General features: G+C 37.2%; 3 protein-coding genes across 7 annotated transcripts; all 3 read left to right on the top strand.

Moving 5' to 3' along the window:
* The first annotated feature begins 905 nt into the window (after positions 1 to 905).
* LOC141656730 (protein DEFECTIVE IN MERISTEM SILENCING 3-like) lies at positions 906 to 16,633 on the top strand. 2 transcript variants are annotated; one of them, XM_074463742.1, is made up of 8 exons: positions 906 to 1,028; positions 2,517 to 2,657; positions 3,161 to 3,275; positions 4,159 to 4,396; positions 4,550 to 4,741; positions 4,818 to 5,138; positions 5,579 to 5,804; positions 6,386 to 6,731. In XM_074463742.1, exons 1-8 carry the CDS (start codon positions 1,008 to 1,010, stop codon positions 6,428 to 6,430), a joined length of 1,299 nt encoding a protein of 432 aa, XP_074319843.1. In that variant the 5' UTR covers positions 906 to 1,007; the 3' UTR covers positions 6,431 to 6,731. The 2 variants fall into 2 exon arrangements, with proteins under 2 accessions (XP_074319843.1, XP_074319844.1); XM_074463743.1 differs by lacking the exons at positions 5,579 to 5,804; positions 6,386 to 6,731 and adding an exon at positions 16,450 to 16,633.
* LOC141656731 (transcription initiation factor TFIID subunit 10-like) lies at positions 7,593 to 14,591 on the top strand. 3 transcript variants are annotated; one of them, XM_074463746.1, is made up of 7 exons: positions 7,593 to 7,682; positions 8,556 to 8,710; positions 8,817 to 8,881; positions 9,820 to 9,882; positions 11,809 to 11,866; positions 12,526 to 12,576; positions 14,316 to 14,591. In XM_074463746.1, exons 2-7 carry the CDS (start codon positions 8,609 to 8,611, stop codon positions 14,394 to 14,396), a joined length of 420 nt encoding a protein of 139 aa, XP_074319847.1. In that variant the 5' UTR covers positions 7,593 to 7,682; positions 8,556 to 8,608; the 3' UTR covers positions 14,397 to 14,591. The 3 variants fall into 3 exon arrangements, with proteins under 3 accessions (XP_074319847.1, XP_074319846.1, XP_074319845.1); XM_074463745.1 differs by having other exon boundaries at positions 8,453 to 8,710; XM_074463744.1 differs by lacking the exons at positions 7,593 to 7,682; positions 14,316 to 14,591 and adding an exon at positions 13,121 to 13,323 and having other exon boundaries at positions 8,484 to 8,710.
* On the top strand, positions 7,599 to 21,894 carry LOC141656733 (uncharacterized). 2 transcript variants are annotated; one of them, XM_074463748.1, is made up of 2 exons: positions 7,599 to 7,682; positions 21,302 to 21,894. In XM_074463748.1, exon 2 carries the CDS (start codon positions 21,316 to 21,318, stop codon positions 21,700 to 21,702), a length of 387 nt encoding a protein of 128 aa, XP_074319849.1. In that variant the 5' UTR covers positions 7,599 to 7,682; positions 21,302 to 21,315; the 3' UTR covers positions 21,703 to 21,894. The 2 variants fall into 2 exon arrangements, with proteins under 2 accessions (XP_074319849.1, XP_074319848.1); XM_074463747.1 differs by lacking the exon at positions 7,599 to 7,682 and adding an exon at positions 18,386 to 18,595.
* Positions 21,895 to 21,908: the final 14 nt, after the last annotated feature.

The raw sequence follows: 21,908 nt of genomic DNA, 5'->3' as shown, positions 1-21,908 counted from the left end.
AATTTAAATATTTGAGTCAAAATTGACTGATGATCAAAATAATGCAATTAAAGCAATTTTGCTAGGATATGAAGATTGTTTTGCATAAGAACATCATAAAATGCATCATTCTTAACTTACAAAACGGCAGGTAAACGCAAAAAATCTAGAATGATGCTCTCAATTTTATCCCACAAAACAGGGAAGTAAATGCAAAGAAGCCATTCTTCTATTCGCCTGTGTTTATCCCACTAAACAGGAAATAAACTTGGCGAGGGCAAAATTCTTGCTTAATACAAACATCGACTATGATAACACGTCTTCAATAGGGAGTAAATATCTTTTAAAGTTTTAAATTCTTGCTTACTACAAACATCGACTATGATAACATCGCTCTATGATGCAGTGTAAGTATAGATTTCTTCATATCTTTTGTTTGTTAACTTTGTGATTAAGGCACATCATACACCCCAGTTTAGACAATTAAAATAAGAAAATATTGTAACACAAAATTATATAATGGTTATATATATACCCGTGCAACTTTGCACGGGTTCTAAACTAGTAGTGTTTATATAGGATCGAAGTTTTAGGATGGGAAGTGAAAGTGAACCGCTATGATTTTATAACGCTGGGGAAGTGAAAGTGAACCGTTATCGTTACAATAGATTTCACTTGTAACAGTTCAAATATCACCTACACGGATAGATAAAACAAAAAGTAAAATGCATAAGGAATTATTAAATGACTTGTCTTTATCCTTCCATATTGATTTTATTTGACCCTTCACAAGCTTGTGACGGAGTCGTAAATGTGAATGTAAAATTCCAATCCTAGTAAACACTATTTAAAAAAAAAACAATTGACCCCACCCACCAGGCCACCACCGTGTTACATAAATCACTTCCCAATCCACAGTGTCACTCACTTTTTCACTTACATTTACATTTAAAATCTAGTGAGATAAATTTCCCTGCCAGAATACAACAGAGGGAAAGATTACCGGAGTGACGTCATCGGCAGTAGAAATGTTCCCGACGAATACACCGGCAAGTTTCTCTCTCCTCCATTTTTCATTGTTTCTTCACTCTTGAGTTGTCCTGCATGCATGTTTATTTACCGTTGTGTTTTTACTTTTTTTTTTTTACTTTCTGACAGTGTGTGTCAGTGTGTGCTTTGTAGCTCAAATTTTATCTTTTTATTACTCTCTCCGTCTTGATTAATTTTTTTTTTTTGACACAAAGATTAAGGATATGATTGAGAACATGCTTTAAAAAATACGAAAAAAGAAGTGAAAAATGAACTTGGCACACAAAAATTAAACAAAAAGCTCGACACCAAGGTAAATAATTGATTGTGAAGGCACAAATTAAATTCTGAGACTATAAAAATGTACCATTTTATAGTAATAAGTGACTATTTTAGGATAAAAAGTAACCATTTTAAGAATAATAAATTGTTATTTTTTAACATAAAATAGTCACTTTTTATAAAATGGTCAACTTTTAACATAAATTGGTCACTTTTAAGGACGATTGTTTTTTTTTTTTTTTTTTCTATACTGTTAATTTTGGAATAATAGGAAAAGGTGACAATAAGTAGCTTTAGCGCCTTTAGCCTGTAGATAGGTAGGTTCTTGTTGCTCTTCCTAGTTCCTAGGCTTTCAAATTTCAAAGTTACTCATTTCGTCTCATCATTTATTTACCTTTGATTAAATAAACGGAAAGTCTCTTTTATGGCGGCTATATCCGTATAAATCTGTAATGACTAATGGGTTATTAAATGTCGCCTACATAGTAGATAAGACAAAAATCATAATGCTAGGGAGTAACAAATGACTTGTCTATCTACCCATGCGGGCAGATATTTGATCCATGCTCGTCACAAACAAGAATTTGTGTTAAGAATTACTCCCTCCGTCCCGGTCATTTGCTGTCCTTTTCCATTTTGGGTGTCTCAGTCAATTGTTGTCCTTTCTATTTTAAGAATGAACTTAATGAGTAATTTGATCATTCATACTCAATTTGTTCCACTTGTCATTTAGTAATTGGCTCACTCCTCGTTCCTTGATCTTTGTGTCAAACCAAATGACAACAATTGAACAGGGCGGAGGGAGTAGGTAATAGGAAATAAATATAATTGTTGGACCTCAACCATCACCTTAAATATTTCTAGTTCCATAGCAACTGCAGCTGTATATTACTGCAGCTTGTTTTTTTCTTCCCATGTCTCCAACTATGTGAGCGGAAATTTGAGAAGTGGGAAGAAAACAGAAAAACGGAGTAGCTGATTAGCTCTTGTATATTACGAAGTATAAGAAATTGGAATGGTTTTATGTACTACTGTAGAATAGCTTGTCCTCATGCTTCTGTGTTCCCCTTAAGAAATGATTCTGGTGTTGTATGTTGTGTGTGTAACTGCGTAAGGTTTGATGATTGACGAATAGAGAACTTACTGCACCGCAGTCTTTAATATAGACAGTACAGCAAATGCTATGATGTTGCTGATCATTCAACTGGTTTTTTCTCTTATGACAGATTCCAATCAATTCAAACACCCCTGTTGTCCATGATGTCGAGTCTGTGAAACATACAGATCCAAATAACTCTAATGTGAAAAACGGAAATGAAGGATCCAATGGAGCTCCTTATGCAAATTCTTTAATAGCTAGTTCAAAGGTTGGTGCTGTCTTTGGAGCTCCTTATGTATTACTATCACATTACACCCTACTGTATGACTGTATCGTCTGTATGTACTTAACTTGTGCATGCCGTGCTATTGAGGATGCTATGAGTAAATAAGTTAAAGGCTTATACCCAAGGCTTAGTGAAGGTATTAGCCAAAACGACTCTATGCGCCTTTTGTATATAAGGCGTAGCTAGCAAGGAGCACTACTAAGGGACTTCCCATATTCTTTTTCTTCCAGTTCTTCTGTAATGGCATTCTCTTTTCCACATTATCGGTAGCGTTTAGTCCTTTACATTTTAGCCCTCTTCAAAATATAAAGTGAGTATTCTTGCATGATTTTTTTTACTGAAAGTACAAATTTGTTTGTAAAACGACATGAAGCGTGCACATCCGCCTCATCGTTTCGGTGCGTTTCGCACTTTTACAGCCGTCATCAGATTTATCTCCAATTAGAATGTTATTCAATGTTGTTTTATTGACGTTTAATGTGCAGAAAATGCAAGATGAACTAGAGAAATCTGGGTCTAAAATGAGACGGCATGAGGATAATTTGAAATTCCTGAAGGCTCACAAAAATCAGTTGGATGATACCATTCTTGATTTGCAAGGTATATTTTAGTTTCTGCTCTGGTAATATGCGACCTTTGCTTAAATCTACTACGAGAAGATTAATGATGCATGAGTATAACCTGATTTGTGTGGGACAGATACTAGACTAGAAGACTTGTTTTTAAGTTGACACTTTGATTGCGATTTCGGAGATGCAGGACAATCTACTATGTCATTGTATAGAAACCACATGATACAGCTCTTTTGCCTTTTCATAGGGCTGTTGAATGCTGTAGAAACCCATGCACCGACTCTTTGTAGTCTGTTCATAAAAAGTTTCGGCTGTGCCTCCACAGCAACATCTTAATTTTCACATTTCCTTACTTTACCACAACAAAAATGTTCTGACGTGGCATTGAGAGATTTCCTGAATTCTTTCACTTCATTAAATATATTTTTGAAAATTTATGCTTACTTCTTGAAAGAACTGTGTACCTCTCGTGACCTAATATTAGCACTTACGGTCTCCTTCTGCATTGTATTATGTTAGGTTCAGGTGATATTTGTCTAAGTGGAACTGTAGTCCCCTTGACAAAAATACGAGTAAGAATATTATTCATATTGCTCTTTCTGACAGAGTCTGTTGTCGACAGATGAAACATGCATGTACTCATGAGACAGACTGTAATTTGCTTTTGTATTCCGCAACTTTCCTGTGCAAAGACAGTGAAATCCCACTGAACTTGTTAGCTCTTAATTTTTTTTCCCGTGTTTGCCATGTTAAGATTTTCTTTTTCCCATGGCAAACATAGTTATATGAGGATGATAGTTGGGCCTTTTTAGTCTACATTATTAGGGAAGACTTGAGTATTTGTGGTGTTGATTTATCACCTTGTGATTTTGTAGTCATATCTAATGAAACTTAATTTTCCGCTTTTGTAGTCAGCCTTGGTAAGTCCCTTTCCTCAGATTTGCCCAACACTGAAGATGATGATTCTTCCCGTGGTCGTAGTGAGGAGGAAACTGTTGAGCAAATCTTGAAGCATGAAAAATCTGCAGCTGTTATTTTTTGCGTGCTCAAAAGCTGCCATGGTATCCAACTTGCTAATCCTACTTTATCCCAAGAACTTCTTGGGGTTGTTGCTATGCTGGGCAAAGTCAACGACGGTAATCTCAGCAGGTAGCATGTATGCAGAATTTGTTGAGTCAAATAGTTGATAGTGATAAATTAATTTAACAGTAAAAATTTTGCAATTGAAGCATGGTCTTAATCAAAGCTTTTTAGTCTGTCTGATCTTTCTCATTTTCATCTTGTTGTGGAATGTCATCTCAGGCTTTTCTCCGAGTACCTAGGTTTGCCGACAATGCTTGCAATTGTCTGCAAGACTTGTGACGGCATTAAATCTCTGGAAACGTACGATTATGAAGGGGCTGTGAACAAGTTTTCTGGTATTTATGCACTTGGAGCGTCTGTTGGACAAACTTTGGAGGGCCGGTTTCTTGTTATGTGTCTTGAAAATTTAAGGCATGGTTTCGCAAACTCTATACTATATAAGCCGATCTTCTGTATTTAGTCTTTCCTAACATTTTCCTTTATGCAGGCCATATCCAGGTGAAATAGTAGCAGACGATCCCCAAAGGATACTTGATATTCCAAAGCCAAGACTGCCGAACGGTGACATTCCAGCTGGTTTTCTTGGCTTTGCCGTAAATATGGTCCACGTAGATAGAGCCCATTTAGTTTGTTTGACGTCTAGCGGTTGCGGCCTTAGGGAAACATTATTCTATAATCTCTTCTCACGCCTTCAAGTGTACAAAACTAGAGCTGAAATGCTTCTTGCTCTTCCATGCATCATTGAAGGAGCTGTTTCTTTAGATGGTGGGATGATCAGGGCTGACGGTGTCTTCTCCCTCGGTACCAGGTACTTGTTCAAGTATTTGTTGGATCTTATAGATACACACACGGCATGCGGTCATACATTTGATCCTTTTTATGCTTCCTTTAAAGTAAGCCACTTTTTGACATAGTTATGCATTACATAGATCTAGTGGCGGATCTTGGACTAAGGACGCGACCAATTTGAACCCTTGACCTTAAGTTCAAATATTCACCGCTCAAGCATTGAGTCAAGGAGAGCCAATTGATTATTTCTATATTAATATGTACATGAACTTGAAAAATTAGCAGTAGCGGGAGGCCTGCCGCCAAAACTAAAGTCTGCCATTGCCTAGATCTCGTACAATATTTTATTTTTTTTGAAAATGACGCGTGTACATTTTGCAGCTAGTGTAATTTTGTCATTTTGATATGAACTTTACTAATTCCTTGTTGCCCTAACTTTTTTCACCCTTTCCGTCTAAGGGAGGACGTAAATGTAAGGTTTCCAATAAGCTCTCTAAGGCATCGCCTTTCTGAAAATCATCATGAGCTTGAGAACCAGCTCAAGCAAAGGAAATGGGAAAAGGAAAGACTTCAAGAGGATATCCGGAGAGAACAATCATTATTGGATCAAGAAAAATATAACTTCCAATTGCGGAAGCAAGATTTCCTCAAGTTCCTTAAGGACAGCTCATCTGTCATAACTAAGGTAAATCCTTTTATATATTCTATGTCGACTGTCGTTGGCATGCATGAAACGAAAGGCTAAATACAGTTGGTTATTACCTTTGTTCGACAATTCAGTTTTAACCGGTTGCTACATATACTAGTTTAGATCCCGCGCAATGAACGCGCGGTATTTATAGAGTTTTTTTTTTAGAAAAAAAAATTGAACTATAAAATTATTTAAAAAAATTGAGTAATGTTTTAAAATGTATATATTTTTAATTTTATAATTTTTTTATTAACATATCTTTTAGTTACGATTTAACATACAAAGAACGAATTTTTTATCACAAAAATCTTAAAGACAAATTTTAACTAAGGGATTATATCAAAATAGGAAAGTAAATAAGAGAATTTTTTTTTAGGAAATGTGCTTTAGGCGGGAAAACATGAAGTTTTTCCTATTCTTTTAGTATATAGGGGATGATATATGCATGCAAATTTCATACAGTTAATGACAAATAATTCTGTGACACAAATTGCACTAGTTTCTAGGTGTTTCCAACACGAGCAATGTTTCATGTAGTATGTAAGTATTGAACCACAATTGTTTCGTATTGGCAGCATCAACTCCAGACATTAGGCCGAGATAAACAGTCTCCACGATGATGGAACTGTCATAGCTGCTGGAGAAGCGAAATAGCTATGGTCCTTTTCCCGTTCATGTTTGGTGCGAGTTTTATGTGGTTTGTCATGTCGGGTTTATTTCTAGCATCGTTTGTAGCAGTCATGTGTAGTTGTGAAAGGGCTGAGGTTTTATTAAACCCATCCCCAACAGTCGGGTTGAGCTGTTGTTATGCTGACCGAAGACTGATGTATTATAATAACTTGTATCTTGAAACTTTGTGAAATCCTTTTAGTCCAGTGTAAATGTGTAATATGTCAAGATTATTGTAGCATAGACGTTACATTATCGAATGTGTCGAGCGCTTTCATTCAAGAATCGGGTTTTAGAAAAATTACTGTCCAAGGTGAAAATTTGTTTATCATTCAGAAAAGTGGAAGATCACTTTGAAAACCTGGAGATGAAAGGTTTAGTGTCTCTCTCACAATAAGCAAGTGGCGCAAGTGGCAGTTTTCTTTTTCATAATTTTCACTCTGAAATGAGTTGGGATTTTACTTGAACTCAATCCAAGTGGAAGTGCGATTGACAGTGCCCAATTAAAGGCTTATTTACTTGAACTAAATCTCCTGTCAATTCTAAAATGGTTCGAATAATCGACATCGTTAGCTCCACAATTGCCAAGATACACTTGCACGACATGTCTATATACCGATCATAGTTTATTAGATTTTTTTTAAAAAAAAAAACAACAGAAAAACAAGTTGGACATGCAGCCATGCAGGTCCCACACCCAAACCTAGGCTTAGACGTGGAAGCTACACCGTCTTTATGACTTAAATCTTATATGAAATATTTTTTTTTTAGTAAAAGCTAAATAATACATTGACCCTATAAATCCGTCTTGACTTGCCCCATAATTTAAATTTTTATTGAGCTTTAGGAAAAATATTAATGGCAGCTAAGCCTAGGACGGGCTTGAAATGTGCACGATAACAAAATAAATCACCGGTCTCACCATTCATGAGTCATAAGTCTCATAACGAATAAAAACTTAAAACAAATACGAGTATTATGCATTATCGACTTTAATCCGTCTCATTGACCTCAATACGACCGAATGATCGATCTCACAAATAACTAAACCGTATTGTTTCGGTTTAGTTTAGTTCAATTAAGTTCGATTTATTTTTCCTTCTCACCTCACTTCCACGGTTCCACCCAAACCATTTCTCTGGGAAAATAGAAAATCGGCATTCTATCTTGCTCTACCAAATTAAGGACGTCGGATTTAATTAGGTAATTTTCTAACCCTAATTATTTTCACTACGATTCATTTATGATTGTGTTTTTACTGAATTTGTTCATGTTAGATTATATTCCGTTGCATTAATTTGTTCCAAGTAACGATTTATGTTGATTTTTAGGGTTCTATTCAATTTTGGTTGGTAATAATTTTAAAAAACTGCGAAATTTTAGGGTTCTTGGTGCTTTAAGCCGCGATTACAGATTTGTGAATGCTTCGATCAATTTTTGTGCGGAAAAGTTATGAAATTGCTGTGTTTATAAGGTTTTATAGTGTATGGATCCATTATTGGTTAGTTTTGAGGAGAATGTATTCTTTTACGTCGCGGTGAGGTGTTATTAATTTAATTAATGCTGTTGATTTCATTGCATTTGATGATTGTGGATTGGATTATAGAGTTTGATTGATAGTCCGTATGAATTAACGCTTGTGCGTGAGCCTTGATGAGTTGTTTGGGTGTTTAAACTCGATTGCATTACGAGAGTTGTTGGTTTTATGTGTGGATTTTGACTTGCTTTAGGTATGAAGCTCAATTGATGTCGGGACTGGTGCTCTAGGATTGTGTTATGCACTTTGTTTGGGTTTGTGTCATTGAAGTTGTTCAATTGTTGAGCCTAACTCTTAAGTCGGAACTAGAGGCAATGAATATTAGTTGACTTTGTTGCCTTTTGTGTGAAATGTTCAGTCCTGGTTTGATTTATTTTCTTCCTGATGTAGTTTAGTGATTTATTTCATGACTGAAGTTAACATAACCCTTGTGTAGAAGTATCATCTTTCTAGTTTAGTGACTTAGTCCGAAACAGCGGTAAGTCGGTAACTGCCTCAGCAGGACATCAAACTCAGGCAATTTGTTTTGTATATAAAAGAAAGGTAGGGGAATTGAGCATCAGAAAATAGAGTTGGAAAAGCGGGAAAGAAGATGAACACGGGACAGATGATGGGGCAGAGCAGTGAAGTTAAACAGGAGGAAGATACACAACTCTCTCATTTCCTCTCTTCTTTAATGGAGTACTCTCCCACTGTATCCCCTTCCTTCTTTCTCCTTTCCTCTATTCTTTTATTTCAATTTTAATTATTATTAACCTTAATTAATGGTTTTGTTTGTTGATATGATATGATATGCTTAGATTCCCGACGAATTGGCGGAACATTACCTCGCTAAAAGCGGTTTTCATTCTCCCGATCTTCGCTTGTATGTTTCTTTTTTACGTTTTCTCTTTTCTATCACCATTCTTCTTCTTCTTCCCTCTAATTGCTTTCCTTTTCCTTATTATTTTTGTCTACTTTGATAGATGCAATTTCAATTACTCGCTTCTTTAACACCACCGCCGTGCACCAATACTTACGCCGCCGTATTCACTAGTACAGATTTTGAATACAAACACCCTTTCCAATTTCCCCTCTCCTCTATTCTCTCCCATTTAATTCACGCATCTTTCAGGAAAAAAATAAATTGGAAAAGGATGAATTAGTCAATTTTAGTGTCCACTTTGCATAAATGTTTGGAAAACCTAAGGGTTGCTTGCCCAGATAATATACGGAAATTAATTTGTTTCCTACTTTATAATAAATATTCGATTTTAAAACCTGTAAGTTTACCTTGACTTTCCATTACATTTTCGCTCCCCCTTTTGTTTTTCATTTTCCCTTTTCTATTCGCTTTTTGAGGTGTGCGTTCACCTATGGACGGTTCTAAAGGATGATTCATGTCAGCCGACCCCAAATCATTTTGGGATTAAGGCTCTGATGTTGTTGTTGTTGTATTAGTTTTGTTACAAACAATGCTATATACGCAAACTGGTTGGTTATGTTTGTTTATGTAATACAAGAAGCCATGGTGAAAAGGTGCGACGCAAATGAGACCGCAGCATAGTTATTCAAGTTCAGTTGTGTTCATCATTCAATAACTGGAGGTCATCAATCACACTCCCTAAATACCACTTTTATCTCTCACTTTAGACTCCCCACTTAACATACTTAACATTCCTTGTATTGCACATTTTATTATGGGTCACAATTGTACTCGTACTTGCTGCAAGAGGTGTTTACTTCTGTTTCTTTGACCTTAATGGTTATCAATATGTTAGTACATAGTCACTTAGTAGGTTGTGTTTTGTTTTCGATTTACAGGATTAGACTCGTGTCCGTTGCAACTCAAAAGTTCATTTCTGAGGTTGCTACTGATGCTCTTCAGTAAGTTTCTTGTCGCTACTCCGTTTTTTTGTATGTGACTCAGTCACTCAGACTTCAAAATGCATGCTGCAAGTGTGTTTTATTACCATATCTAAAGAGTTCATGTACTTCTCAATGTTAAGTAACTAATGCAAGTGCTTATTTGAACTACTTGGTGTGGCTGGAATATAACAGTGGCCCAGTTGTTCATTCACATTGATTAGAAAATTCTACGATTCTATGGTTATATTTTATTGAAAGTAATCGAGCCTCGGTGTAATGGATAGCAAATTGAAGAACTATGTGGGATCAAAGAAAATTCATGTGCATAGAAGTGTAATGGTGGATAAGTGATTGCTTGATTGAACTTGGGCAATTGTTATATAAGGAAATGATTTATTCTATGGCACTCCTCTCTTTTCCTTCACCAAGTGTAGTAGATGGGACCCATCACATTTTAGGTTTACAAAGTACACCTCAAGTGTGCTTAAAACCAAACCTTATCTAGGCCACCTTAGCCCTTAGGTTCGTCTTACGCAAAAAGCGGAATAAGCAATTTGCAACTGGTGCAAAATAAAAAGGTATTGGCGCACAAAATTTCTTCTAATTGTTTATTTTAACCTTCAATCGCCCATTATCATTATCTCAAATGTTAGCCCTCTATAATATTAAAATAGAAAGGTATAGAAAGGTATTGTTGCACAAATATTATTTTGAAATAGCAATGTTTGCGGAAAAACAGTACGCCTCATGCACATGCGGGTGTCTCATTTTAAATCGCACCTTTTCACCATGTTGTAATATTATAGGGTGTGTGACAAATCGAATTTGGATAACTTGATGATCACGAAATATATCGTTTTCCTCGAAAAGTATTTTTACCGTATTACGCCTTTGGGTTACAAGAAATCTTCCGTAGGATAATGCACCAAATTTCCCTCTTGTTCTAAGGCAAGAAACAAGAGAAAACTATATGAAGTTTTTATTTTTATGTTATGCAAAAATCTGAATAATAAAGTTTGTTTTATTATTTCTCTAATCTTTCCTCATGCACTTCTTGTATATATATACTCCCTCCATACCACACCAAAGGTAACGTAGGGAAAAATGGAGTATTTAAGAAAAAGTGGAAAAAATAAGGGTAAAGAGGGAAAAAAATAAGTGGGGTATGTAATTGTGGGGTGTTAGGTGGGGTATGTAATGGCATTTTGTGTAAATGTGAAATGGGTGTAAGGATAATTTGATAATGTTGTGGGCCAAATAAGGAATGTTACCTTTGGTGTGGTACGTCCGTTTATAATAAGTGTTACCTTTGGTGTGGTACGGAGGGAGTATATACTAATGCAATGTATACAGAAAAGGAAAGGTAGTTATCATTCAAACGGAACATAAAGACAAGTATGAAACAATGCAACACGGTTTATAGAACCCGATAAACATCACTCACCCCGATCGGGTTAGTGTCCCCGTTCGGGGACGTAGCTTTCCCAATTTACGTAAATAAAACTTGTTGAATTTGGCTAGGCATCATCAACCCCGATCCGGTCTAGCAACCCCTATCGGGGTTAGCCAACTTTTCACTTTCGAGCTACGATAACATCAACTAATTTGCATTGTAACTTATTCTTTAAAATCGCTCATTCAAACTCGTTTATAAGAGCGTGTACTCCACACTCCCTAACCCATATTATAACGGTCAAACTTCCTACGATTTTTGGCCAAATCTCGATTGCATTCAAATGATATCGTGATTAACTTAAATCACCAACACACCATGCCCTCTTGTCAAATTGGCGCCCCTCATACCTTTTTAATCTAAGCATTACATTATTTCAATTAAACTAACAAAGCATAGCTTATAGTTATATTTAATTAATGAAAGGTTTTGTATTTGCAGCTCCATTTTTTAACAAGATGACGCATGTTCACTTTCTTACTTTTATGTAGCCACTGCAAAGCTAGGCAATCTTCTATAGTGAAAGATAAGAGAGATAAGCAGCAAAAGGTATGCAAATGAGTAATGATTAGTTGTATTTCTTTCCAACTTCTACCGTCGTGTATTAGGAAGCGTATAGAAGTTTTTTACTCTCTATGTTCCACTTAGCGTTATACATTTGTCTTTGGCTCAATTAGTACGAGTGTAGAAAAAGTGGGCTTTCTAGTAATTTTTACTTTATTACCTCTCAATTTATTCGCCTTCCTTCCCCCACAAAGGGTAAAATACCACCCCCATTCAAGGTCATGAGGTAGGTCATGGAGGGGCTGGGTCAAGTTAAATAAAGATTAAGCATTCCATTAAGATGACCCAATGCAAAAGAGGGTGTCATGTGATGACCTTTGTACTTTAACGAGAGAGAGATTGGTGGGTTAGAGAAAGTGAGAAATGATTGGGAAAGTGGAAAATGATTGGGAAAGTGAAACAAGATTAAGAGTTAATATGTTGTTGACCCAATTACTTGACTTTCTGGTTGGAGATGGTTTAAGTTTCTGACTTAAAACGTAACACATAAAGAAATGTGGAAATGAGTGAAATATCCCGATAATCAAAATGTATATTATAATGTGGAGCAGAGGGATTCACAATTTATTGCTTTTAGCTTTTGATTTCAAGTTTTTTTTTTTCCTTCTCTCTTTTAATAGCAAGTCTATGCTTTTTTTTTGCAGGACAAGCGTCTCATTTTGACAATGGATGACTTATCAAGAGCCCTCCGCGAGGTACAAGAGTTATGATGTTATTGTTGTTATCATAGATTTATACTCTCTCTAATTCTTTGAAAGCTTCCAAGTTTCCTTTTTTGAGCAGATTCTTGAAAACTTCCACTTATCTATTTTGGACACAAATATCATAAAAATGACCACACTACCCTCATCTCACTCACTTATTCTCACAAACCTAACCACTCCCTTGTCCATGGTCACCTCAATAGCCACCACGCTTTAGCTCAACCTGCCCGACACTAGGCCAGAACAACCGTGTTCAGCCACCGGTACCCTCCACTGCGTCAGATTAATCACTCATACCACCGCCCTCCATACCAGACCACCCAACAACGCTCAAACCGCACCCCCAGCCAAAAGTCACCCAAACTAACTCACCCCTCTCCGTTGATAGACCCAAGCTTCAAAATCGGTTTTCTCCAGTCCTCTGAAACTGCCACCTGCCCACCAGGATCCGACAGAAGTACGAAATTCCGTCCCTCCCACCCCCATATTTACATTTTTTGAGGGTGGTAATGAATTGAAGATATTGATGATGCAGATATTGGGTCCATCTTTTCTCGTGATGATGAACCAACAAATGACTCAATTTTCTACGAACTTGCTCTGCTCTTTTGTTGACATAAAATGCCTCACAAGCCCAAGGTGAATTCGTTGGTTCAATAAGTCCTTGGCCGGATCTCAAGAAGATGGGTGGCAGCCTTAGTTTTGCAGGAGCCACTTGTGAGGGAGTTTCACAGGGGAGAAGGGGAGATATGGGATGGGGGGAGTTGGTGGAGGAACTGGGGTGGGCGTGGCAGATCTGGCTGTTGATGTTGGGGAGGGGGGGGGGGGGTAGGTTGGTAAGCGGCAGCTATGGTGGCTTTATGGTGGGGAAGTGGTGGTTCAGATCGGCTATGATGGATGTTTGTTGAAGGCAGATAAGTGGCGGTGAATTTTAGTGAGAGAAGGGCAGGTGGTGACTGATATATGCCTGGTGGTGGCGGCAGTGGCAGTGGTGGGTGGGTGGTGGGTTGATTTTTGGTGGAGGTGGTAGTGGTAGTGGTACTACCTACTAGTGGTCTGATAACATAGTCACTAGGTTATTCCTTGAATTTCACTCCCTCTGAATAGTTGATACCTTTCACAGAATGGAAGGGAGTAATAATCTTCAAAACCTTTCAAAAATGTGGCAAAATGTGCTTGTGGTAATAAAAACCTTTACGAAATTGCTACGTTTTGGTGGTGCGCCGTTGGGCTGTAATTTTTTTTCGAATATTTACCTTTCCTTTGAATGGAATATGATGGTGAATCTGCTACAGCTTGTGTGTACTGAAAGAATACCATTGAGTTTTTTCTTCCTTTCTATTCGTTCTGCACTCTGCATTTTCAGCCTTGTCACACTGTATCACTCTGCCACCATAGGTTATTTTACTTTTAAGGCTTAGGGGTTCTGAAACGCTGATTTATGTTTTTTGTTAACTGTGAGGGTGCTGCTTTTATCTACCTGGAACCCATGGCCCCTTTCTCATATCTATCCTTTGTTGTTTGTATGAGACCACGCCCTGCTGCCACCAACCCTTTCATTTGGGCTACACAAAATACTGGGGCTCTGTTTGATCCTGCTTGTGATATGGAGTTATGGACTGAAGTGCTTTTTAGTTGCAAAGACGATGTTTGCTCATTTGTCATTGGGAGCTATGTGATCTGGGTTATCAATCTGTTGCTGGTGCTAACTACAATGTTATTCATTTCAGTATGGGGTTAACTTGAAGCATCAAGAGTACTTTGCTGACAGCCCTTCAGCAGGGATGGATCCAGCTTCAAGAGATGAATGACTTTGTAGTTGGTAGGCAGATGCGCTCAACTTATTGTATACAATTTTAATTTTCTCATGTATGGAATGGATTGTCAACTTAAAACTTATTTCGCTCGTCTTTTCCTTCTTAAGATCAAACACAGTCACTTGATTCTGCTTTGCACCATGTATGTAATACAAAATTTGGGTTAAGTACAATCCCATGCTGGTACAACTTAGAGTAATCACGTTTTAAATGTCTGATTGGCTGATCGGTTTTAAGTAATAGACTTAATGCCCAAGTTCAGGCTTGCGTAAATTTTATTCACGCTCTCTGTTGTGGTCATTGTATCTATAGGATAGAAACGAAGACTTGAAGACGAAAGACGGCAAAGACTGTTTCCATTGTTCGATGAACGTCATTACGAATTACAACGATGAAGTCCAACACAGGTAATCAACACTCGTCAGTTTTCTTAAAGATAGATTGCACCTCTCATTGCACCAGTGCCATACCATTACTTCCATCTCACGTTGTACAACAGCCCTCCGTTACACCCACCACCACCATTCTCCCATTTCCGTAAACTACCATGAGCACACCATTAACAGTGTGACCCTACAATTAGCCATCCGGTTCTACCGCCATTGACGCTGTCTCAGTTCTTTGTGCCCATCCTATGCCCTCCCCCACCATGGTGACCAACAAAATTCTCGTTTTTTTATCAGAAAAGTAACGGTCTATATTCGTTAATTTAGTCAAGTTAATTTAGGAACTATTCATTGAGTTTAGGATAATATTGGACGATTTAGAGGAGGAGTATGAGTGAATTTTAAAATCCAAAAGGTTATGATATTAAAACATCACAATATTTTTCTAGGTTTAGTCGTGTTTGGGGGAGTTGGAATGAAATGTAATGAATTTGAACCATTTTAGTGTTTGGTTAGCGCATTTTGGAAGAATTAGAATTTTGATGGATTTTATTTCCATTCAAACCTTTTGGAATCTCATACCCACCTTCCCCCTCAAGTTTTAAACTCCATTCCCCGCTCCATACAACCTAATAATGTTTACTAAGTCCTTCTTAAATAATAAGAGTAGTGGGCCGAAATTATGGAGAAGCTTTCGACCAAACTGGAGATAAGTCGATCGACCAAGAAGAATAGTCGATCGACTTTTCTTCAGCGCGCATTTCCTGCAACGCGCACCGAATTTCAAACAGCCGTCATTTCTTCGTTACTTGGGCAAATAAAGCGTTTTCGGTGGCGTTGGAAAGCTAAGAGGATAAGCTTTCACCTTCAATTGGAATCACTTGATTATCATTTGTAGAACTCTAGTTATGGCTCTTCAAAGTAGGCACTAGTAATGTGAAGCCTTTCTTTTGCTCGCTAAGCTTCTTTACTTCACTAAGTACTCCAAAAGGATGGTTTCCAAGCTCATTTCCATCAAGACCAAGATTTCAAGATTTAGTTATGGGTTTTAGCTTATTTGCACATTCCCGAGCCTATAACCTGCATAAAACACAACACGGCCCAAAGTAGCCAAAACAAGGGAGAATAGTAGTTTACGCTACTCAATAATGTATAGAAATGTGTGCAAAAGAATAGAATAATTGTATGAAATAGGCACGCATCAATTACAATATTACATAGATCTAGTGGTGGATCTTGGACTAACGACGACCAATCTGAACCCTTGACCTTGAGTTAATATATTCACCGCTTAACCATTGAGTCAAGAAGAGCCAAGTGATCTATTTTTTTTTTTTTTTTGGAAATGAAGCTTGTACCTTTTTTCAGCTAGTGTAATTTATTTTAGTGCGTCTTGCTTCAGACGGGCCTTTTTGGTCTGAAATAATAATACGGGATTTTGTAACCATTTTACAGTTAAATGTGACCACTATTGAAAAACCAGTTATCTTAAGTGTAATACTGCGTATATCATTGTGGTTACATTTAACTATAAAATGGTCACATATGCCCGTCTGAAAAATAAGACGAAAAGTGTCCGCCTGAAACAAGAATTTGTGAATTTTTAAATGAACTTTACTAATTCCTTGTTGCCCTAACTTTTTTCACCCTTTCTGTGAAAGGGAGGACGTAAATGTAAGGTTCCCAATAAGCTCTCTAAGGCATCGCCTTTCTGAAAATCATCATGAGCTTGAGAACCAGCTCAAGCAAAGGAAATGGGAAAAGGAGAGACTTCAAGAGGATATCCGGAGAGAACAATCATTATTGGATCAAGAAAAATATAACTTCTAATTGCGGAAGCAAGATCACAAATTCTTGTTTGTGACGGCACATAAAGTGACGGATACCATTTTACCTCACAAATTACCCACTTTTTCTCTCTCTGCAACATTATTCATGTGGTCCCCTTTCTCCACTAACCCATTTTGTTACCATTTTATCTCACAAAATATCCGCCACAAATGGTAACCCGTCACAAGGGAGACCAATTGAAGCAAGATTTCCTCAAGTTCCTTAAAGGACAACTCATCTGTCATAACTAAGGTAAATCCTTCTATATATTCTATGTCGACTGTCGTTGGCATGGATGAAACGAAAGGCTAAATACAGTTGGTTATTACCTTTGTTCGACAATTCAGTTTTAACCGGTTGCTACATATATGATATATGCATGCAAATTTCACAGTTAATGACAAATAATTCTGTGATACAAATTGCACTAGTTTCTAGGTGTTTCCAACACGAGCAATGTTTCATGTAGTATGTAAGTATTAAACCACAATTGTTTCATATTGGCAGCATCAACTCCAGACATTAGGCCGAGATAAACAGTCTCCACGATGATGGAACTGTCATCGCTGCTGGAGAAGTGAAATAGCTATGGTCCTTTTCCCGTTCATGTTTGGTGCGAGTTTTATGTGGTTTGTCGTGTCGGGTTTATTTCTAGCATCGGTTTGTATCTGTCATGTGTAGTTGTGAAAGGCTGAGGTTTTATTAAACCCATCCCCAACAGTCGGGTTGGGCTGTGGTTATTATAATAACTTGTATCTTGAAACTTTGTGAAACCCTTTTAGTCCAGTGTAAATGTGTAATACGTCCAGATTATTGTAGCACAGTCGTTACATTATGGAATGTGTCGAGCGCTTTCAAGACTCGGGTTTTAGAAAAATTACTATCCAAGGTGAAAATTTGTTTATCATTCAGAAAAGTGGAAGATCACTTTGAAAACCTTTAGATGGAAGGTTTAGGGAAATCAGAGAATTGAGGAGTAATTCTATATAATGATTTCTTTTTCATAATTTTCACTCTGAAATGAGTTGGGATTTTAATTGAACTAAATCCGAGTGGAAGTGCGATCGACAGTGCCCAATTAAAGGCTTATTTACTTGAACTAAATCTCCTGTTAATTCTAAAATAGTTCGAATAATCGACATTGTTAGCTCCTAAATCCTCAAGATACACTTGCACGACATGTTGACGACATACAGGTCCTACGTCCAAACCTAGACTTAGACGTGGAACCTAAGGTTTAACGTGAAACATACATCGTCTTTATGACTTTTATGCGAAGTAATTTTTTTTAGTAAAAGCTAGATAACACACCGACCCTGAAATCCGTCTTGACATGTCCCATTGTTCAAATTTTTATTTAACTTTAGGAAAAATATTTAATAAAATATGAAATTTGTATCAATTTTCTACTAAAACCACAAAAAAGGTTATTAATTAAATGGCAGCTAAGCTAAGCCTATGCCGGTCGAGCTTGAAAAGTGAACGATAACAAAAATAAATCACGGGTCTCACCATTAACGAATAAAAACTTAAAACAAATACGAGTATTTAGCATTATCGACTATAATCTGTCTCAGACTCTCAGTGACCTCAATATGATAGCAAAGCGTCTTGCTTGTGACGGGCTAATCCCGTCACAAGCTGAAGACATCTCACAAAAAGGGAGAGGGAACAAGGTGGGGCACCCCCATGTGCTTCCCACCCACCTTTCAATGGGTATTTTGTGAGAGAAAACGGTATCCGTCACAAGCTTGTGACGGATATCGCCGTCTTCAATGAGATTTTGTGATATGATAGACCGAATGATTGATCTTGCAAATCAGTAAAACCGTATTTTTTTCGGTTCAGTTTAGTTTAATTTAGTTCGGTTTAATTTTCCTTCTCACCTCACTTCCCCACCCAAACCATTTCTCTGGGAAAATAGATAATCGGCATTCTATCTCGCTCTACCAAATTAAGGGCGTCGGATTTAATTAGGTCATTTTCTAACCCTAATTATATTCACTATGAATCATTTATAATTGTATTTTTACTGAATTTGTTCATGTTAAATTATATTCCATTGCATTAATTTGTTCCAAGTAACGATTTATGTTGATTTCTAGGGTTCTCTTCAATTTTGCTTCTTAATAATTTTAAAAAAACTGCGAATTTTTAGGGTTTTTTGGTGTCTTAAGCCGCAATTACAGATTTGTGAATGCTTCGATCAATTTTTTTGTGGAAAAGTTATGAAATTGCTGTGTTTATAGGGTTTTATAGTGTATGGATCCATATTGGTTCTTTTTCAGGAGAATGTATGTTTTTACGTCGCGGTGAAGTGTTATTTATCTGATAAATGATGTTGATTTCATTGCATTTGATGATTGTGGATTGGATTATAGAGATTGATTGATAGTCCGTATGATATAACGCTTGTGCGAGAGCCTTGATGAGTTGTTTGGGTGTTTAAACTCGATTGCATTACGAGAGTTGTTGGTTTTATGTGTGGATTTTGACTTGCTTTAGGTATGAAGCTCAATTGATGTCGGGACTGGTGCTCTAGGATTGTGTTATGCACTTTGTTTGGGTTTGTGTCATTGAAGTTGTTCAATTGTTGAGCCTAACTCTTAAGTCGGAACTAGAGGCAATGAATATTAGTTGACTTTGTTGCCTTTTGTGTGAAATGTTCAGTCCTGGTTTGATTTATTTTCTTCCTGATGTAGTTTTTGAGTGATTTTTTGAGAACTCGTTAATATAGAGCAAGTCTTGTATGAGATGGTTTCATGTGTGAGAATTGAGATCATCCGTTTCCTGTAAAATTATTACGAGTATTTTAAATTCTTAATAGAAACTAGAGAGCTGCTGAAATATACTTGTGTGGGATGTTAAGGTGGATGGATACATTGGATAACTTTTGTTTTCTTGGAGAGTGCAGTGAAGTGACAAGGAAAGTTTTAAATTTAAACGGGGTCGAAAAGGTTAGGGACTTGAAAACATCCTTTAACTGTAAATTGTGTTACAGTTATGGACTTGTGGGCTTATGGTCGTTCTGGCTGAACTTCATGGCAATTATCTAGATCCAGTCATATTTAGCACCCACGTATAATTTTGAAGCCATTTTTAAGAGACACGCCTTTTGTATAGGAGGAAAGTTTGCAAAATTAGTCATCCTTTTAGCCTCTCCCTCTGTCTCACTAAATTCCGCGCCCTCTTAGACAGCAGAATAGGATAAATATATAGGACTAGAAGTGAGGACAGATTAGAGGGGAGAAAGGAGAAAAATGATTGGCATTTCACCTAAAGTAGTTGTAAGGGCTATAGAAATGGGCAGAAATGATTGATATATCTTATAAATATCATGTCTTTACTAGGAAAAAAGTATCTAAAAAATTACTCCGTATCTAAAAGGAAAAACGCCGAGAGTAAATCTTATTGTGAGAAGGTCTAAAAAGAAAAATATGAACTTTATTCTAAGACAAACAATATAAGCCCTAGGCGATTTGAGTCCGTGTAAATTGTGTAATGATGAAAAGGAGGTTAGGTTGTGGTTTGCTGCGCTTCCTGTAATGTTATGCCTGTGGGAACTGAACTTGCTTGTGATGATTCATTGGTGCCTGATTGTGACTGGTAATTCTCCGCACTACAAATGGGATAGGCAATCCATACCTTATTACTCAGTTCTCCTCTTTAAAAACAGTTTGACTGGAATTGTTGAGTTAGAGCTTACAATCATGGACCAGAAATCTCTCGTGTGGGTTTTGGAATACAAATTGCTCATCGGCATTCATTTCAATACAGTAGACAGTCAGTGTCAAATAAATCTTTTTCACTAAGCTGACATATTTTAGAATCAGGGAATCCAGAAATGGATTTTTTTTTTATTTCTTGTTTCTTGTGAGCTTTACAACAGCTTACTTGTTTTTTATTAGTTTGCTTAATTTCTTAATGTCCCTCTTTCCCCTTGGGTATTCTGCTCTTTGGGTGTTTTGTGCAACTATGGCCATTGTAGGCTTTATCCATACTTTTGTAGTGGGATGGTCCTTTAATACTTCTGTGTTCATGCATTTATTTCAGCAAGATGATTGAGAATTGGGAGAAGTGAAGTACTTATTTGTTTTGTTTGAAAATTTTGGTCCGCAGAAGCATTTTTGAATTTTGGGAGACATTTGACTCTACTCAAATGCTGTGATTCTTTCTTAACATTTCACTAGAATGCTGCTCTTCACTTCTGCTGATTTCTAATTGTAAGAAAACCTTACGCGCCATTAGATCTTGGATAAGGTGAAACTAATAAAAAACTCAAATATCTAAGAATCTTCTTGCCAGTGAATCATTAGCTTGTTTCGGCTATATTACCGTGTGGCTATTCATATGAGATTTGCTTACTTATGTGGGCTGTGTCGGAAACACCATGCTCGTATACCGGTATGACATTTGGTTGCTTAGTTTTTGGTGAAAAATCACGAGAAACATCAAAGTAGCTGAATCTCTGGACACATATTGGCGGAGGAAACTTTGATTCCATCATCAGGAGCTATTTGCAGAAGACTGTAGTTCGGCACCTTGTCAAAAAGAAAAATCACTATCATTGTTTTCCAAGTGTTGCAATCATGCACTTTTACTTGTGCTCATTTTTTTCATGCCATTTGGCACACTTTTAATAGATTGATATATCGTAATAACCCATCGTTTCCTCGTGGACAGATAGTTGAGGTGTGATGGCCAGCAAAGCTGTGAAAACAGTGGTGAAGACAGCTACCCAATACCAATATCCTTGGCAAGAGAAGCTGGTAAAGTACAAGGATGAACTCGCCAAAGGAGTATGGGGATACTGGGAGCTTGGGGCATGGAAGCCCCTGGGCATCAGTGCTCGTAGACGAGCCCGGCTCCGTAAAGAAGTGCTAGCAGCTGGACAAGATTGGACTTATGATCCTGCGAGGAAGGAGATGAGAACTAAGAGGAAAGGACACAAAGTCGATAGAATTGCAGCTGAGAAGAGGGCTCAAACTGCTGAGTTGATGAAGAAGATGCCCCAAATTTTGCTCGACTACAAGAAGCGTAGATGGGAGAAGAAGATGAAGGAAGAAGATGCTAACTATAAGTAGACCTATCCCTACAAAGGAGTGTCCCTTTTTTTTTAAGATCATTGCCCTTGTAGGTGACTTTGATTAGTTTAACACCTTGCTTTGAAATCTGTGTTGCAATGACAATTCCTTGTCACTAAGTGTAGTTCTTATGCTTCTGGGATGTGTTTTAATTTCATTGAACCCGAGTCACTTGAGCATTCTGGGTTTTCGAAGAATTGTGTGCA

The sequence above is a fragment of the Silene latifolia genome, chromosome 5 (genome assembly GCF_048544455.1).
Source record: "Silene latifolia isolate original U9 population chromosome 5, ASM4854445v1, whole genome shotgun sequence".
Classification (NCBI taxonomy): Eukaryota; Viridiplantae; Streptophyta; class Magnoliopsida; order Caryophyllales; family Caryophyllaceae; genus Silene; species Silene latifolia.
The sequence above is the reverse complement of the archived record's forward strand: the minus strand, read 5'-3'. Positions and strand labels throughout refer to the sequence as shown.